The sequence below is a fragment of the Genypterus blacodes genome, unplaced genomic scaffold, assembly GCF_046128005.1.
Source record: "Genypterus blacodes isolate CSIRO-AG114 ecotype Tasmania unplaced genomic scaffold, CSIRO-AGI_Gbla_v1 ptg000076l_1, whole genome shotgun sequence".
Classification (NCBI taxonomy): domain Eukaryota; kingdom Metazoa; phylum Chordata; class Actinopteri; order Ophidiiformes; family Ophidiidae; genus Genypterus; species Genypterus blacodes.
In genome coordinates, this window is record NW_027466885.1 from 5,629,660 (window position 1) to 5,649,602 (window position 19,943).

At 45.9% G+C, this 19,943-nt stretch overlaps 2 protein-coding genes across 3 annotated transcripts; one reads left to right on the top strand and one right to left on the bottom strand.

Moving 5' to 3' along the window:
• Positions 1-205: 205 nt before the first annotated feature.
• On the bottom strand, positions 206-2,371 carry zic1 (zic family member 1 (odd-paired homolog, Drosophila)). Its single transcript, XM_076158247.1, has 3 exons — positions 1,411-2,371; positions 755-918; positions 206-403 (listed from the first exon to the last, which is right to left on the bottom strand). The coding sequence occupies exons 1-3, from the start codon at positions 2,369-2,371 to the stop codon at positions 206-208; spliced, it is 1,323 nt and encodes a 440-aa protein (XP_076014362.1).
• A 3,872-nt stretch (positions 2,372-6,243) lies between these two features.
• Positions 6,244-10,340, top strand: zic4 (zic family member 4). Of its 2 annotated transcripts, XM_076158260.1 has the most exons (3): positions 6,244-6,667; positions 6,776-7,411; positions 9,892-10,340. In XM_076158260.1, exons 1-3 carry the CDS (start codon positions 6,244-6,246, stop codon positions 10,338-10,340), a joined length of 1,509 nt encoding a protein of 502 aa, XP_076014375.1. The 2 variants fall into 2 exon arrangements, with proteins under 2 accessions (XP_076014375.1, XP_076014374.1); XM_076158259.1 differs by having other exon boundaries at positions 6,244-7,411.
• The last annotated feature ends 9,603 nt before the right edge of the window (positions 10,341-19,943 follow it).

Sequence of the window (19,943 nt, forward strand, 5' to 3'; positions counted from 1 at the left end):
GTGGCTGTCCTTTTGCCTCCTTTTGTCCATGCATTCATTCATATTCAGCCTCTCTCAGACCCGTTTGGGCCTCTCCGTCTTTTTCCTCAGTCCCAGGCTGAATTTTTGTCCCCCCTCTCGATAAAAGTCTTTGATTCAGTCTCTTTCCTCTCATTTTTTTTTTCTCCTCCTCTCTTTCCTCTTTTTTTTTTTGTCTCAAAAATATTTACACGTACCATTCATTGAAATTTGACGACAGGGTGCTGTGGCTGCTTGTGTGGTGGACTGCCGAGGCTGCTGGTGATATGGAGCTGCTGCTCTGGTTCTCTGTGGACGGGGACACGATGGTGGGAGGCGTGGAGGACTCGTACCCTGAGCTGGCCGCGGGGGACGGCTGCGAGGCCGGATTGGCGGCTTCGTGGACCTGGGGGAAGAAGTGGAAAAAAGAAATACATTAGAAAATATATCAATAATACTTAAAACCAGTCTACTTGTTTGTGCAAAAGCAGAAATATTAATTAATCGAAATTAAGTACAATTTATTTTTACTGTTTTGTTGATATGAAAAAAAATCAAAACACTTAGCTGATTTATAATTTTACAAAATATAAACGAAAAGTTAAAAAAAAATATTCCCACGTTAAAAATCCTCACATAACCTCAATCTAATGTGAATTATTCCACCATCGTTTGCTATCACTTCTTAATCAATAATTGCATATTCAGATATCACACTGCACAATATTGCATGGGAACACAGAAAGTGTGTGTTTACCTTCATGTGTTTCCGGAGCGAGCTGGGGTGTGTGTAGGACTTGTCGCACATTTTGCACAGATAGGGCTTGTCCGACGTGTGGACGTGCATGTGTTTCTTGCGGTCGCTGCTGTTTGCAAACCGCCTGTCGCAGCCTTCAAACTCACACTTAAAAGGCTTCTCACCTAAACGAGGAAAACACACACACACACACACGTAAACAAACTGTTCACACCGGGGGACATCTTCACTATTTACACATATTCCCTTACAAAATTATGCATATTTTTTTAAAAAGAAAATCAATTTCGCTGCTGTGATTGTTTTGCTTCTTTAAATGCATTTAGGATTAATAAATAAAAATAGAATCGTCAGAAATTCGTGCTGCTGCCTCTCTGCTGCCAATATAAACGAAGAATTTAGTCACTCAGGCTGAGATATTTAATGAATTTACAGCATGTGTAACAAATAAAGCTTTCACATAAAGTTATATGGCTGAAATGAGCCTGAGGAATATTTTATGTCGACAACTGCACCGGAGCACATGCCAGCAGACCTCAGCTGCCTAATAATAAATAATACCCGCATCACATGCATATCTCGGGTGGGGACATTGTCAGCGTGGATTTGGGAGCGAAAAAAAGCGACTCGATCCGCATCAAGTCTGCAAATCTTACCCGTGTGAGTCCTTTTGTGTATTTTAAGATTTTCCGATCGAGCGAATACTTTGCCGCAGCCCGGGAAGGGACACGGGAAGGGCTTCTCCCCGGTGTGCACCCTGATGTGATTCACAAGTTTGTATTTGGCTTTGAACGGCTTTCCTTCCCGGGAGCAGTCCTCCCAGAAGCAGATGTGGTTGGTCTGCTCCGGTCCCCCCACATGCTCCACCGTCAGATGGGTCACAAGCTCGTGCATCGTGCTGAAAGTTTTGTTGCACGACTTTTTGGGGTTCGTCAGCTGCTCCGGTTCGATCCACTTGCAGATGAGCTCTTGCTTGATCGGCTGCCGCATGTACCGAAAGAAGGCCCCCGCTCCGTGGTGCGCGGCCATATTCATGTTCATGGGGCCATAGCCGTGCAACTGGGTCGACGCGTAGTGGTCGGACCTGGGGCTCGTAACGTGGCCGTACTGGTCTGCCCGGCCGTACATGTCCCCCGAGAAGCCCAGTCGCATCTGCCCGTTGACCACGTTGGAAGACGCATGGCTCGCCGCTTGCTCGTGGAGCCCCGGGAAGAGCAGGTGCCCCGCCGCATCCGAGTGTCCATGTGGCCCTGCGAAACTTCCGGAGGCGAACAAGCTGTGCTGCGCGCCGGTCGCGTCCCCGAAACCCCGATTTCTGAACAGAAAGTCCCTGGTGGAGTTGAACGCCGCCGTGGAGTAAGAGCCAACGTGGGTCGGGTGGTGGTGGTGTCCCAGAGCGGCCGCTGCGTAGCCGGGCGCCTGTGAGGAGAACGCCGTCTGCCCGGAGCCGATGTCGTGGGAGCTGTGGTTGATTTTGAAGGCGCCCATCCCGTCCGCGAAAGGATTTATCCCCAACGCCACTTCTCTCTCCGTGACCTCGCCTGTTGAGTGATGCCGTGAGGAGCCGAAAGTAGTGACTCCTATGGTGGGATACTGCGGTCCTGCGTCCAAGAGCATCTTCAGTCTAGACTCGCCGAGACGACTGAGAGCAGAAATCAAAAAATCACGCACAGATATTCTTCCTCCCCCCTCTCTCTCTCTATCTCTTGGACCTCACTCGACTGAGCAAAACTCTCAAATCCACCGGTTTTCTGTTTACTTTCTAACGGCGAGAGGAATCCCCCCTATACCGCTCATCCGACGCACACGCAGAAACCGTGCATACATGCGATATTGTCTTTTGCGGTTTATCTTCCTGTGGCGCAACTTTCACCTCCTCAGTCAGGCGGTGAGCTCTAGACTGATAGTCGCAATCATTCCTGCAGATAAATGAATTGAAAAGACAACACAGTCCAGCCCTGATGAATGGCAGAGGAGGGGGGCGGTCACATGCGTGCCGAGTCGAGCCCCCATTGGCTCAGCTCCTTTCCCCCCCAATAACATCCACTCACCAAACAACAATCCGCGGTGCAGGGCCCACACTTCTATTGGCCTCTTTGCATCATCAATCCCAGATATTGTGAGATTGCTGACTGTGGATTTGGTTGGAAAGGGGCTGAATAACGGCACAACAAAAGTTTGGAGACGCGCAAGGAGAGAATAAGAGGGGAGAGGGTGAGGGGGGGGGAAGAGGAGGGGTGAGTTTAACGTCAAGCGTCCTTTGATCGTCTTTGTTAACCTGCGGGGACATCAGATTATCAGACACATTCTTCTGCTTTAGAGCCCCAGCAGCGCCATTAAAACAGACAAGAGCACAACCATATGTGTGTGTGCGTGTGTGTGTCACGATCAGATTGTTTACATACATGCCATTACATGTGTCAGGTATCCATATCCATACTCATCTGTAAGGTTATGAGGTTGACATATTAAAGATGTCCACTGTCACCAACTTGTCCAATTCACCTCCACGTTCCTGTCTCTCTGACTCGTATAGCACACACATACACGCACACACACACTTCCCAGCTTCTCCACCACCACATATGGAGCTCCAACACAAACACTGTGAACCATCTGCGCTTTAGATCTCCACCTTACAGATACATGTTCTTCTATACCATCAATACCCCAATATTTAACTTGGACACTACACTGCGCCTCATCTCTTATTATGCGCGTTAAAGTCCGCGTTTACGGTGCCGGTGACGCATCATGGCCCCGGTGCGTAAAAAACGTTGTGGGTTGTCGAAGTTATCAAGTGGGATTTGCGGCGCTCTCTGCAGGAACCTCCGGGGCTGCTGAAGTTCAAAGCCACATGCATAGACGAGCCATGCGAACCATTCAGAGCTCCTCTTGGCTACTAGGCATGTTTTTTTCCTGCGAGGCTTTACTCTCCAACTCTCTGCTCTTGTGGGAAAACCAAGGGAGAGAGGAAGTTTTGTTGTTCTCAACTTAACAAGTACAATGATCCAACTCTCCCCTATAATAGCTCGCTGCTCTGCTATTCAAACACACATTTCGGGAGGGGAATCTTTCAACAGGTGGAAAACGGTAAGAATTGCGTGTGGAAGAAAGAAGATAAAGGGGAGAGGAAACACTTCCAGGTCTTAAAGGGTAAATAGGGAATTTGCATATAGGATTTGACACAGAACCCTTGAAGGTTCCCTGCCTGTGTGTGTCGATATAACTCGTCCTTATACTGAGCTCTAAATGCTGAATCACTCAAATAAGACGTAGTAATATATTGATGTTTTAAAGGGGGAGTGTTTAAAAAGAATTTGCTCCCAGAAGCTTAGGATTGAGAGTAAAAGCAGCCAAATCTTCCAGTTTTTGTTTTTTAAGGGGGATCTGACTCGAGTCCACTGCGAGTGTGTGGACAAGTTAAAGCAGAAATAGCACTTCAAAGTCTTCCAGCACTGCGCTCTGCTTTGCTGCAGCTCTGGTGCTCTGGTGCCTGTGCGGCTGCAGCTGCGAGCCTCCTGCTCCAAAGGCCGTTTCACACAAACACCGCGTGGATCCGTCACGTCTCCAAATATTGACTCGAGGGTTTGTTGCGTTGCTGGATGCGACGCTGTCAGCGACAATTTTGACGAGTCAATCCAAACTTAATGCCCCCAAGAGGATTAAAAACACTTTGTTGTTTGGTTGTGTATGAATTTACACGCAAAATAGTGCCTCGCGTGGGGGGGAGTTTGCTCTTCCTGTGTCAATATTTTACACACAAAATTCCACTTTCAGTCAGAGAAAAACTTTGCTTTTAAGTGAATTGCTCATTTTAATAGCAACGGATTTTAATGTTTTAAAGATGAGGGGAATTAAATACTGACATGTTGACTGAGACCAAATCATGACTCAGGCTAAGTCAGATCATTTGATACATTTCATATTTGAGAGTCTAATGCCAACTTCACCAGCTTCTCTTGGGTCACTTCACACACTAGGAATTATTCAACCGTACGTAAACACACACTGACAAGGAAGTCTTCTATTTGCATCAAATAAGCACGAGGACTAAATACTAAAGTAATGAGTGCTGTGTGTGTGTGTGTGTGTGTGTGTGTCAGATAAACACCACATATCTATAAAAACTCACGACTGCTTTATCTGTTTACAAATGACCTCACACATACATGCACGTGTAAATTATGGCCACATTGTTGCAGATTATATTCCGGGTGCAGTTGTTTTGCGTTTCAGTAACCTTATTAGATTTTTCACGACTTTCTTTTGTGAGCTTGTGGTTAAAAATATGACAGTAAAAACAAACAACTACGCACTGAGTGGTACATAATTTAATGAAGCATACAAAAATAAGACATTTTTGTAATTCACTGTATTTCCTTTGCCCTTTAAGCATTCGCTGTGCAGCAAAAATCGTCTCTTAAACTAAAGTTACTAAGTAGCTCGCAGGATAGAGATTGTATAGCGTCATATACTCACGCGTCTGAGTCTGATTTGGAACGTTACAGGCTGAACGGCAGCACCTCCCGTGACCCTCAGCTGCTCCCGTCTCGGGTCTAAAGCTAAATTGCCCCGGATCATAACAACAGGTCCCGTCCATTACGCCCTTTTTTTTTTGGTCTTCGGGAAAATGGACGTAGCTCGCCCTCCTCTCTCTCCCCCAGACGGCGGATCCCAACGAGCCGAGCACCGGGTCGACTTTGGCGCCGGAAGAAATAGCGGCTGGATTTTGGACATATGCTCATGAATCAGAGCGGGCAGAACTGTTCGAAATGTACCGGAGACCGTTTCTGAACCCACACGTGGAGCTTTACGTTTGATTAAGCGGACCGCTTTTTTTTCGCCTTGACGTCGGAGCTTTACCGTGCGTAAACTTGTGCGTAATTTGTGCGCAAACTTCTTCTTACGGGGCGAAATGAAGATATCACTGCATTATTTATGATCTTTACGAGTTTTATAGTGACATTGTGCACAGTCTCGTGAGGCAGCCTGTGTTTTAATCGCATAATCAAAGTGGGGAAATTGCTCTTTCATAGCTGCGCTGCTTTTGTCCGCCGCCACAAAAGATGGAGGACTGTATATCTGGATCAACTTTTAAGACTTTTATTGTACAATAACCTTTGCATAACAACTATTTTTCTCAAGCGTTGCCCGAGGCACTGCGCATGCGTGCTCGACTGCTCGCTGTCACTAAGACATTTTTCTTCACGTTGGAAACTGTCAGTAGTGACGTCAATCACCGAGCTCTGACCAATTAGAGCGCAGGGTGATTGTTTAGCTCCACGGGCTGCAGCGCCTACCATGAATCTCTATTCAGTATCAAAGCGTCCTGCTGCTGCCTCTCAACCGAATGGGATTCCATGTAGTCTGCAGATAGACTTAACTTCACAAAGTTTTTTTCCTCTATTTTTCATTGCGATTAAAATATATTTGTCATCATCATTATTATTTTGCCTGCTGTCAAGTTATTCTAAAATTAGGAAGTAATGAGCGTGGATGCATTGGGAAGCCCCGTGATGGATCCTACGTTTTCCAAACGGAACACGGCGCTGAGATTAGTTGACTTGGCAGGGGCTCACCACCATCACCATCATCACCACCATACCCCTCAGAGCGTGACAGGCTTCCCGGGGTTCAGCAGCCATCCACACTCAATGGCTCACTCGCACCCTGGGGAGATTACTGCGGAACCCCGCCTGGGGCCGAGTCCATTCGGGCCAGAACACATGGGGCACTCCGCGGCCCTCAAAATCAGCCCAGCCCATCATTATCCCCACCACCATCACCACCACCACAATCATCTGGCAGGCCACAGTGAAGTGGTCTCCAGTCAAACGGGAGCTTTTGGCCCGGTGCAGGCGACAACCGTCCCCTATTCTATGTCTCACCCGGCCCAGGCTTTATCCGCAGGTAGGGATTTCCTCCTCCGAAGAGATCTGACAGCTCAAGCCATGCCAGTGCTGACTGACCAGACTGCTGGTTCAGCCTCTCACCACGGAATGTTTGTCTCAACAACAGGTAGCTATCCTGGACACTATGGTCATCACCCCGACGCCGGGAACCATACCCTCTTCTCCGGACTCCACCACGACCAGCCTCCGAACGGATCCCCGGGTGGCCAAGCGTTGAATGGACAAATAAGGTTAGGACTACCTGGAGAAATGTACGTTCGGTCTGATCACTTGAGTCAAGTGGCGAGCTCCAGGGCTGATCCGTTCTCCGCCTCGCCTCTGCACGGCTACGGCGGTCTGAATCTGAACATGAATCTCAGCGCTCACCACCACCACCACCACGGACACCACGGAGCCGGCGCCTTTTTCCGCTACATGAGGCAGCCGATCAAGCAAGAGTTGATCTGCAAGTGGTTGGAGCCGGAGCTGTCGCCGAAGAAACTTTGCTCGAAAACTTACAGCACCATGCACGAACTCGTTACGCATGTGACGGTGGAGCACGTCGGGGGACCGGAGCAAGCGAACCACATATGCTTCTGGGAAGAGTGTCCGCGGGAAGGAAAGCCGTTTAAAGCCAAGTACAAGCTGGTCAATCACATCCGAGTGCACACCGGGGAGAAACCGTTCCCTTGTCCGTTCCCCGGCTGCGGGAAAGTGTTTGCGAGATCCGAGAACCTTAAGATTCACAAAAGGACGCACACAGGTCAGTGGGATGAAAAGCTATGTGATTTACAACTACCAGCGTGTGTGTGTGTGTGAGAGAGAGAGGGTGTGTGTGTGTAGGATAGAGTGGCGTCGTGTGTTTAAAAGTTTAATAATGTTCTGCGTTCATACTGTGAATATGCTGCTGTGGAAAATTTCAAAAAACATCCTGCTAAATTTTATTGATTTTTATTCACCCTAAATGTATTTTTCTGAAGTATTGATCCGGTGAAATAATCAATCTAAACTGTTGCTCTGCATCACCTGCGTGGACGCAACAGTTACCTCCAGTCTCGCGTGGCCACCTGTGTGTTGTTTGCTCCAGTTGCTCTCTGCAGTGGCCCACAAGTTTGACACTGCTGAGAGCTTTGGGGACTGAAGGTGCTTATTGTTTACACCGCAAATCGCAAAGACTGAGGCCCACTTCAGTGTGTGTGTGTGTGTGTGTTTGTTTATGTCTGTGTGTGTGTGTGTGAGGGAGAGAGAGGGGAGTGTGTGTGTGTGTGTGTGTGTGTGTGTGTGTGTGTGTGTGTGTGTGTGTGTGTGTGTGTGTGTGTAGTGCATGTCAGACATGGCTGAGCAGCAAATTTGGAGAGTGGAAAGTGCATCTTCACGTTGTAATTGATATGATGATGGTGATGTGTGTGTGACAGTTTGATTTTAATTGATTTGTATGAGCCTCCAATTGTTATTATTATCATTATTATTATTATTATTGCTAATAGTAGTATCATTCTTATTCTGTTCATATTTAAAACATTAATTATGATTTTTGTTTTTGCACGGTGTGCCTGTGTTGCTTGTGTATCGATCAGCTGTTCGTGGCCTCTTTAGCACCACGAGCAACAAGTTGACATGGGTGCACCCAGCTAATGGGAGACACCAACAGGTTGAGCGGAGCTGAACATGGGTGCACGATGATCCCCCCTCTCTCTCTCTCACACACACACGCACAAAAGCCCTGATTTCACCTTTCAAGATCAATATGGCTGCTTCTTGTCGTATGTGCTATATGTCTCTGGGGGTGACGTGTGTGTTCGTGTGTGAGAGAGAGAGCGAGAGCGAGAGAGAGAGGGGGGGAGAGAGAGAGAGAGAGAGAGAGAGAGAGAGAGAGAGAGAGAGAGAGAGAGAGAGAGAGAGAGAGAGAGTATGTGTGTCTGTGTGTGGAAACCAGGGGCCTCAATATGTCGAGTCAGACTAGATTTCTGCATGTTTGGGTTTTCTTCCTCTTCTTGTTGTTGTTGTTGCATGGCTGGCACCCCCCCTCCCCCCCTTCACCCCCCTCACATCCCTTCACCCCCCCCCCCCCCCCCCCCCCCCCCCCCCACCCCCCCCCCCCCCACCCCACCCACCCCACACACACACACACACACACACACCCTATACCCCGCGCTCCATTTCGGTACCCTATGTTTTATTCATATAATTTGCTCACATTACCTAAGTACAAATCTGTTAAATGATGTCTGCGTGTTGACTCCCGAGGGGCCTGCTCCTTGGTCTCGTGTTTTAAACCCAGCCGAAAGTGTTGCTCATGTACCGGGGGCAGGCAGGCAGGCAGACAGGCAGGCAGGCAGGCAGGCAGGCAGGCAGGCAAGCAGGCAAGCAGGCAGGCAGGCAGGCAGGCAGGCAGGCAGGCAGGCTGCCCCTGGGGTCTGTTCCTCGACGCTTTCTTGTACGACACTAATATCCTTGATTGGCTCTCTCAACACCAAACAGCTGAAGGTCAAATTGATATTCAACCCGCAAGTGTAATTAGACAGAGGCAATTACATATTCTCAAAAGCTCTAATCGTTGGAGAAAAATCAGCACTGGATGATTTCCGTGTAATTTATTCAGATTGTCTTTTTTTTTTTTTGCCTTGTCATAATCAGGTACAGACACTGTTGTTATTATTAGAAGCCGCATTGGAGATCAGGTCCAGCCTCAAACCACCAGACGTGGAAAAATATGCGAATTTCTCATAATTTCACACTAGTTTACGCACTGTTAGTGAGTGTGTGTGTGTGGCTCATATTGTGAGTGTATGTGTGTATGTGTGTGTGTGTTTGACATATACCTGGAGGTGTTTGTCCCTAAGTCCACAGAGACATGGAGACAAAGTATTTACATGGGTTCTCACTTTCAGAAATTGTGAAAATTTAAATAAACAAATTGGGGTTTAATTGTTTCCATGGAAACCTAAATTATGATTTTTATGCCCCTTTTTGAGGGGTCCCAGACTTGTTGAGTGTATTATTCACATATTCATATTCCTCTATGCATGAGATCATTAATACCATTTTTGTGGTTATTGCATATGTATTGATTTGCAGGAAAGTTAACATTTGAAGAGGAGAATAATGTGACCAGCAAAAAAAAAAGGGGGAGAAAAACTGTCAGCCTTTTAACGAGGCCTTGTGGGATGTGATCGCAGTATAGTTTTAAAGCTTTGGATTTATTGATTTCTATTTCATTGTGTCGCTCCCCACTGTTAACAGGTGAGAAACCCTTCAAATGTGAGTTCGACGGCTGCGACAGACGCTTCGCCAACAGCAGCGACCGGAAAAAGCACTCGCACGTCCACACCAGCGACAAACCCTACAACTGCAAGGTGCGAGGCTGCGACAAGTCCTACACGCACCCGAGCTCCCTGCGGAAACACATGAAGGTGCACTGCAAGTCCCCGCCGCCAAGCTCGGGCTACGAATCCTCCACGCCGTCCCTGGTGTCCCCTTCCTCGGACTTGGGCCGGGGGGACCAGGGAGGCTCGTCGGTGCTGTCGGAGCCGGTGGGCGCCTCGTCCCAGCCGGCCAACCTGAGCGAGTGGTACGTGTGCCACAGCTCGGGGGCAAGCGGGGCCCAGACGCCGCCCTGCAGCGAGCCCTCCACGCCAGACCCCGCGGACGAGCCGCCCTACAGGAACCCGGAACCAAGGGACGCGTTCTAATCCGACTGGAACTTCAGCAGTGACAGAACTTTTTTGAATTAAATTTGTAAAAAAAAAAAAAGCTCAACTATTCCCAGATAGTTTGGCTCTGGTGCCTGTACATGCCCCCCCCCCCTCTCTCCCCCCGTCCCCCCCACGCCCTCCCGAGCCACGGAGACGCGATTGAAGCGCATCCACGAGGAAAACGTGCAAAACCTTAAAAAAATAATTTCCACGCACATGTGACAGAATCTATTTTCAAACCTCAGCTAGTGAACATGTTTGGCCCGGTGTCTGGTCGCCCCTGACGGCCCACCGGTCCACTCGTGGCCCGTTCAGGTGACGCGCTCGTGTTTTTAAAAATTGTACAGGCTTGTAGGCATGTTGGTGTTCTGGAGTTATTTTGTAAATTTCGGACTTCCTTCCTTTGTTTCTTAATTTATTCTTCAATTTGACACGAAGGATTTTTTTTCTTCATTTTTTGTATGATCGAACCAAAGTGTTTCAATCGGGATCTAAACGTGTACATTTGTAAATCTCTAAGTTTCGATGTGTTGATGTTGACAGTTTTTTGGACGCATCCGTCTTAAAGCGTTTCTAACAATTTATTTGTATACGAGCGTTTTTATGTTTACAGGCGATTTGTTTTTCTTTCCATCCGTGCAGAGGAGGTCAACAGCCTGCAGTGTTTGATATACTATTGTGAAATTATAAATGTTTTATCAAAGTGGGCATTTTGTGATTTTTTGTATCATTGTCGTCAATACATATTTTTTTCTTCTGTGGAGGGGAGGAGGGTGGTGGGGGGTGGGGGTGATATGGAGCAGCACTCATGTGTACCAAACTGCCTTGTAATTTGTGAGTATTTTGAATAAATCTTGTATGACAAAAGGGAGAAACTTCGCCGTGAGTGCTGTGAACAGATTTACAAGCTTTGCGTCATTATCTCACCAGTTAAAACTTCTTTCTTTTCTTTTTTCTTTTTTTTTTTTTGTTTGGAGCGGATTTGTGCCACCAACCTCTTCTTCTCTGGCTGTTAATGTGTCAAAGAAATTAATGTTTCCACAAGAAACTGTTGCGTCTTTTTTTACAAGCCGGGGATTGTTTTTTTAAGGGGAGTGGGGAGGGGGAAGGGGGTTGGATCCAGATTCTTGAATAAAAAACTGGCAAATACCTTAAGAAGTACGAATTTAATAATGAAAAGAAAAAAAACTTACATAATGAGGATTTTATTTCCCCTTAAGCGTGACGCGAGGAAGAGGCTGGACTTTCTTTCTCCGCGCATAAAGTCTTACTCCCTCTCAGCTGAACATGATGCAGACGTGGGCAGAGTTTGATGAAAGGCTACAATATTCTGATTCACACTTCAAAGGACATTTTGTACAAAGAGCCATTTTTTTTCCACGACGGTGAAATCTCATGGTGAATTAAGATTTCTATAGCAATAGCCAAGTCAAACTCAAATGATATGGGGCCAAGTCCGCGGACTCCAAAGCCGCTCTAAAGAATGTAATATTTGCTTCCCATGGGGTCGGAAACGGTAATCTATGTCCTTTATATGGCAGACTGGGGCGGGATAAAGACGAAAAATATATTCTTTTGCTCAAGGCCTATTTACGACAATCAAAGGAGAAGCCGCGACAGGAAGCATAATAGACTCGCGTTGCATGAGGGCCGGGCAGCAGATAAATGTATCCAGGATCATATTCAAGCAACCGGGAAGAACTTTGGTCCAGTTGAAATTAGAAAACACACAGCATTCAAAAATTCAAAAGGAAGATTTTCATAAATAAAAATCAGGAATCTTGAGATGAGATGGGAGAGAGAGAGAGAGAGAGAGAGAGAGAGAGAGAGAGAGAGAGAGAGAGAGAGAGAGAGAGAGAGAGAGAAAGAAACTTTATGATGAAGCTCATTTTTTTGTTTTTCTTTTCTGCAGAAGACCCCAGCTTCTAGAGAGCATCACACACGCACACACACACTAATACGTATATAGAGTTTGGTTAAGTGCACGACAGGCTGAAAGGAATGAATAAACAGAGGACGGCGGTGTTGATGACTCTTTGGCACCGCGCGTAAAAAGAAAGAAAGAAAAGAATAAAAAAAACAAGATAGTTTAATCTCAATTGAGAGTGTGAGTCTTTGAAGTGGGAGTTAATATCAGAGGGATTCTTCTGGTGTCGTCTGAACGACGTTGATGACACGGAAAGGCTTTTGTCAGCGATTAGTCGAGCTCCTCTCTATTGGGCCGTCTGAGGCTTTTAGTTCCACATGTCAAAGTGGACAAGAAGTAAGTGAGTTGGGTAAAAAAAAAAAAACAGGAAGACAAGCGGCGTTTAAAGGGCTGTTTCGCCCAAAAGAGAGAGGAGGGGGGGAGACAGAGAGAGAAAGAGAGAAAGAGAGAAAGAGATGAGGGGAGAGAGAAAGAGAGAGGGAGGGAGGGAGAGAAAGAGAGAAAGAGATGGGGGTTAAGGAGAGACAGAAAGACAGAAGAGGAGATGAGGGGGAGAGAGAGAGAGAGAGAACTTGACGCGTTTGAACCCAGGACAGCAGGAAGAGATCAAACAATGCCTATGCAGCTATATGAGCTATATAAATATCACGTTTTAACCAAATGATGCTTGAACACTTTCTAAATGCAAATTGAGGATTATTTGAATAAGCACAGCCGCTAACATGGAACTTGAATGAGCTGCTCGTGTTAATTTGCTGTATTATTATTGTTGTTTACTGTATGTGTGTGTACATGTGCTTATCCATTGTGACTAAGCAGGGAACCCCGCCTCCAACTGAGGGCCAACTGACATCAGCTGAGGTCAACAGTCAAGAACAGGTGTGTGTGTGTGTGTGTGTGTGTGTGTGTGTGTGTGTGTGTGTGTGTGTGTGTGTGTGTGTGTGTGTTGCCTGTACCCACTCAAATAAACAAAACGGAAAGAAGCAGAGTTGCACATTTCACAAAAAAGAAATTCACTTTAATTACATATGACGCAAAAAGGAAGGTCTGTGGGGGAGGGGGGGGGGGGGGGGCGGGGTCTCTCTCTCTCTCTCAGCGTCCTGAGGCTCGTTTGAGTGTGAAATATCATTTCTTTGTCCAAAAAATAATGGAGGCGGTAATCCTACTTCCGGAAACTGTCCGGCATTATTGAACAAAGCCCTTTTAATAGGGGGGGATTAGCAGTTCTGGGAGTAAAAAAAAACGCGGACACACACACACACACACACACACACACACACACACACACACACACACACACACACACACACAGACACACACACCCTCCACCCACCCGCCCATGTTCCTCCACGCCCACCACACTCACTCCCAACACCGCCACCGCCATCATCAGCACCTCCAGCACCAAGCAGGTCATAATTATCACGAGTGGAAGTGGCCGGAATAGGCCTGGAAAATTAGGGAGGGGTGGGGGGGGAGCTGGTGGAGGGGGGTCTCACAGCAAAATCCTTTCAGAAATACAGTTAAGGATTAAAAATGTTATATTGCTCAAGATACTTCTGTTGTACTTTGTGCTTGTTTACGTCTGAGTTAACTGCAAATCACACTCAAGCATTCACTCACTTTTTTACTTGCGTAATTGTGCGAAAAAAATAACTAAATGTAGCTGATATCAGGTATAGAAACCTTGTAATCTCAGTATAAAAACTAATCAAAACAGGTATAACTCCCAAAACTGAAGATAGGAGTTGTTTCCCCTCTTGTTGTGGAAAAATCTAAATCACAATTTAGGATTTTAGATCATACAAGGTGGTCCACACAGTGTACACAACCTATAGAAACATCTACATTTTGGGGCGTTTTCATCACGTTTTATTAGGACTTTAACACATTTGAGTACTTTGGATACTTGAGTGCATTCCTGTTCATATTTATGACGTGATTACACTCTATACTACAGACACATTACACACACACACAGCATGTCCCGGGTGTGGGCCTGTATTCTGATAACATCCAGCTTACAGGCGATTTACAGCATCACATGTCCAGGCTGTGATGTAAAGGCCAGAAAATGGACTTTCTGCCGTAAAGATTTATGCAAAGCCTTAAAAGAAAATGAACCCTATTCCGCTTATAAAAAATAAAAAAAAGTGTGGACAGGTCACACACACACACACACACACACACACACACACACACACACAAACACACAGTCACTATAGGAGGCAATGCTCACATAAGTCACATCTTGGAGAATCAGGAGAACCCCCCAATACACACCCCCACCCTAACCTAACACACTCCCCAGGTTTGTTGGATTACCCTCATCCGCTGATTTGGACAAACTAACTTGTTTCCCTTCCATGGGTGAGCAGGCCTCCCTCCCCAATAGCGAGTTGGCCCCTGTAGTTAGAATCCCTATAGGCCCCGAACACGGACTTCTAACAACCTCCACATTATATGGCAGAATGTGCCACATACTTCACACCTGCAGCCTGAATAGCGGCTCCTTTTCAGTGTGCGATACGCCTGTTGGCCTTGGCCTCAATGCAGCTGCGCGAATGAATCAGCAAGCCGCTTCTCGCTTCCCTTTTGATCTAACATCTCCTTCCCCTTCGCTTCCCTCAGCCTGAGCTGAAGATCTAGTTAGCAGAGCCGTGATGACTTCTTCTTTTTCCTGCAGCCATGTGTGAAGAGAGAACTTGTTGCTGCAGATCTCAGCCCTTTTTTGTTGTTATTATAGAGAAAACACATATAGGGCCTGTAAGCATTGTTGGGGTCTAATCAGACATAAAGAGATGAAGAGGAGCGAGAGGAAGAAAGTGTTGGGAGTTGAAAACGTTCAGGTCTTTGAGCAGCAACAGTCGAAACCATCATCTGAAGACGAGGCCCCCCTCCTGCAGTGCTCTGAAAGCAGGCGTGAAAGCAGATAAACCTACAAGGGGGGCCATCATTAGAGCTCATACCTCTGCCAAGGCAGAGCGGGACAAAATTAAATGAGGCAAATCCTCCAATTGACTGTAACATTTTCAAAAAAGGTCTTGAAATGTTAAGAAATCAATTATGAAAATGTCCTTGCCCCTTGATTTGGGTTATTCCATTAACTGTCACTCAGACTTCCACCAAAAGTGTGTCAATGTTGGTGTAATCTGACAATTTGCAGAATTTGTCTTTTTAAATAATCTTTTTGCACAATCCAATCAAGTGATCTTATTCCTCATCTGCGCATCTGTCTTGTGCGTTTGTGGGTCTTGCCCCTTTGGTCATAAAGTCGATTCATGACATAATGCATCATGGCTTGACCTCTCTTCTGTTTGTGGGATCTAACGCTGATATCTGACAAAATCCTGCAGCCTGGAGTGGCGGACAGGTGTGTTATGATAGGTGGACAGTCCACTTGTATAAGAGGCTTGTTAAGGGTCCAAAGAACAATGTTGGGCTGGTCAAAGTCACCTATTGTTGTTTATATTGTGTATTATATCAGCTTTTTAGTGGTGAAGTATAACTTTCATATATTTTAAAGAAATGTACATCACTCTATTTATCACACACACACAGACATACACACTCCTTTCACTTGGCTGACAAACAACTTCTGATTCTTCAAGCTGAGAGGAGCAGCGGAGATGTAGATGAAGCCACACACATGCACGCACACACGCACACGCACACACACAGTACACACTATATGGAAGTGCAATAAAAAATAAAAGAAGAAATTTCCTGGAAGTGGCTCACAAACAGGGAAATGGAGCGTTTTAGGACAAAAAACCCTCCTACTGATTGGAGCCAAGGCGATAATGGCAAAAAAGTGCGTTTAACACACTCGATAAAAGCGACAGTGTGTCACCATAGATCAAAATAACACAGAGTATTAGCAGATGCAAATGCTGCCAGCAGTATGAATCATTGCTCTATCTGCACTATTTCACCCGTCAGATGGGGAATCTGTTCCAAACAGACAAGCAATGGCACAGTTTGACTGGAGACATAATGCATGTGATCAGTCTAGCAGGATCGAAGACTTTGGGTCATTTCTTCATCCCCCGCAGGAAAGACATTATGCCTCTCATATTTACATACTCTTTAATATTTGTCAAACATTCATAAATTACAAACTAATGAAATGTTCGACGGTCCTTGGAGATGGAGCTAATGAAGACGAGGACTTTCGGTGCTTTTGACACATCTTTGTTAGGTTTAATGCCATTCTCTCCATCACGCTCTATTAACCATTATTATACTTATGTCAGCCCACCGCTGACACGTTGCGACAACAGGATCACCTGCTATAGGTGGGCCCGCCGTGGGACGCCGATGGCCTCCATCCATAACGCTGAGAGCCCCGATGAGAAAACACCATTAAATGTTGGAGACAGAAGGAGGAGAAAGAAAAGGAGAAGAATGCATCCATTTATTTTTACTGTCAGGAAAACGTTACTTCGACTCATCTTTGATCAACTGAGACGCAAAATATAAAGCAAATGTATAGATAGACTATGAGGAAGACGTTAATATTATAGGAGTATGGATGAAGGTGCGTCAATTAATCGTCTGGTAACAATTATAAAATATTCTAAATAATCATTAAAATAACCTAAACTATTTTTTTAAATAAAGATTATGTTGCATTTGCTTTTAAAAAATAAAATAAAATAAAATGTAATACTGGTTGATGCGTTTCTGTTGAAAATTGTGTTGTTTTTTTGAGTGGACGCAGCTTGTTTGACCACAATAACGAGAGGAAGAGGAGGGATATATAATGAAAGAGTGAAGAGTTTATTTCCGCTCAAGCCTTTCTTTCTTTCTTTCTTCCATTCTTCCTCCCCTCTACTCCCCTCCCCTCCCTCCCCGTCCTCCTCCTCTCCCTCCCCCGGTGCAGGGGCCATTGTCGCGGCGGCACCGTGGATCCTTGGAGACGTGTTTATTTGACAGAGCAAATCCCCGGCGTGTCAAGGTTGTCATATTCTCCTCAATGTCCGATGCAAATGCTGCGGCGTAATCAGATGCAGCAGCATGACGCGTTTATTACTTTGTCAATCATCTTGATACGACAGTATTGAAACAAAGCGCTAATAGAATTAAAGGAGCCATCGGCGCAGACAGGCGATCTGTGTTTGACGCGTAAACCATATGTGGGCTCACAGAGGTCAGCAGGTCTTTATCTGGCCATAAGAATCATCATCATAATAACAATGATAATAATAATGATCATGATTTGAGCTCAGAATAATTATTTGTGGGTTTTTTCAGGTTTATTTGTGTTATTCTGTCTTCATGTAGAGTTCTATGTGGCGCTTATCCCCCTTGTCCACGAGTTAATTCATCAAAAGAAAAGTTTCAATACGATTCTTTTTTTTTCCGGGTTCAAATAATGAGTCGACCACTGTGACATTCTCTGAGCTTTTTCTCTCATAAAACTGATTTGTGTAACCTAGGAAACAGACCGGGGCAGAACTAAACCCATTTAAACACACATCCACGTCTCTAAATTCAGCTGTGGAAAAAAAATGCTACTATTCGTTTTAACTTATTTTTAGAACCACGAAGCCAACTGAGCACCAAACACTATTTTGGACTAGAGACAAAAAGGTAAGTGTCTTTTTCCCCCCTTCCTGTCACTATAGCACAACACACTCACACACAGACACACAGACACACACGATATGCGACAGTGTGTTAAGAGCTGTCAGGAAATCAGCCTCCGAGTCCTTCCCCAACGTTGAGGCTGTCTAATTTCTAGGCGTAATTAACTTTATGCTCCAAATCAATTGTTTCCTGTACACAGCCAGGGTCCAGGACTGCAAGCGGCGAGAGGCCTATTTGAGCGTGTGAGAGAGCAGGAAGCGGCCCTACCTGCCACTCATTAAGCCCGCACAAGCTCGATACAAAGAGGGGGAGAAGAAGAGGGATTAGACCTGCTCGTTATACCTGCCGCGCAATTAACACTACTTATTCTTCTAATCCCTCTGTTCTGCTAATAATTGAACTTGCAATAATAAAACACCAAAAATGGAGAAAAAGCACTCGGAAATGCCTCAATTGTAGAAAAGGGATATTTTGGGGAGCATAATAATTAGAATAATAATAATAATAATCTATTTTTTACTACATCGAATCCGTGCGTAATAGCCAATTTCCCTCTTCTCTCTCTCTCTCGCGCTCTCTCTCCCCCCCCCCCCCTCTCTCTCTGTAGGTAGGCATTTGTCAGGGGGACCCCCAGCCAAGAGGACCCCCCCCCCCCCCCCCAGTAGCTTCACAGATACAAACCAATTCTTTCTTGTTATTCGAACATTTATTAACGTGTTCAGTTCATATCAAAGCTGCGTGAAAAACACATACAGACGCGCAAAATGGGCCTTCAACCCGGAAACGTTTGGAGACGATTAAAGACGCTGTTTGTATATTGAACAAAAACACCGTGATGAGTAAAGATTTTGTTAGCCCAGTATTTAATTTGGCGCATTTAAATTGTGGTGGTGCAGAAATCAAGACGACAGATTGTTTGGCACCTAAGTCTTCATCATTTAGGCAAGGGGCCCCATACCTGGGTAGGGCCTGTAGGTGTAGTCCGCCCCTGCCTGTAGGTATAGAGGGGGGTGCTTTGGAGAGCCCCCAAAGAACGCAGACGCTGACTTGTCTAGAATATTCTTCCTCTATATGCAGCTCACACAGGTAAATGAACCAGCATCTTCCTCCTCCTCTTCCTCCTCCCCTCTGCCCTGTCCCCGCAGCAGCAGCACCTCATTGTCCCCGTTGTGTTGTAGGTGAATCGGAGCGCACTTGAACCGCGAGAGGACTTGACCTTTGCCTTTATGTTGTCCCCCCCGATGTCCCCCCGATGTTTGTCTAAATCACAATTGTCTTTTGTGCGGGGCGCGCGCTGGCGTGACGCGTCCCCATTGAGCGCGCGCGCAGGGGGGGTGCATGAATGGACCCGTAGGTGTTTGGAAACGTTTGTAGTTTGTATCAGCTCACACAAACACACTGTCAGGAAACACGGCAGTGATGTCACAACAAAGCGCGCGCCGGGCCACGTTTCAGCCGGAGGGTCCCGAGCGCGGTACCACGCAGAAACGTAAAACCTGTTTGAGAAACCCCCGCGAGGCGCCGAGGTGCGCGTGCTTCACGTCGCGGGCGGGATAAACTTGTTACCGTTCATGTCACCGCGCAGGTCCACCTCCGTCTCTGCTGGAGAGACGCACGGGTCAGCGCCGCGAGCTCCTCTTCCTCCCTCTCCCTCTCACCACTTTGCTGTAAACAAAACACCACCGGGTCCATGAATGCTAATGAACACACAAGTAGAGGTGTGTATGATGTTATTATGACGTAACCCCAAACCAAAGCAGGCCATTACATTATTTATAATCAACAGGACTATTTTTACTACTACTATGTTTATTCAATTTCAATGTATTTATTGTTTTAATAATTGTGGATTTCCCTTTATTAATTTCTTAAATAAAGGACAATTTCCCAGATTTGTATGACGTATATCGATTTGGGTGATAAAAGTAATAAATAATAGAATAACAATAGATTTAAGAAATAATAATTTGGGCGTAAAAAAACTGCAGATTTCAAGTTAAAGCTCCGTTCTAAATATATGCATTATATAATATATACGTTTGATGAACGATCGTCATTTATTGCACCTTTTTTACTGGTCA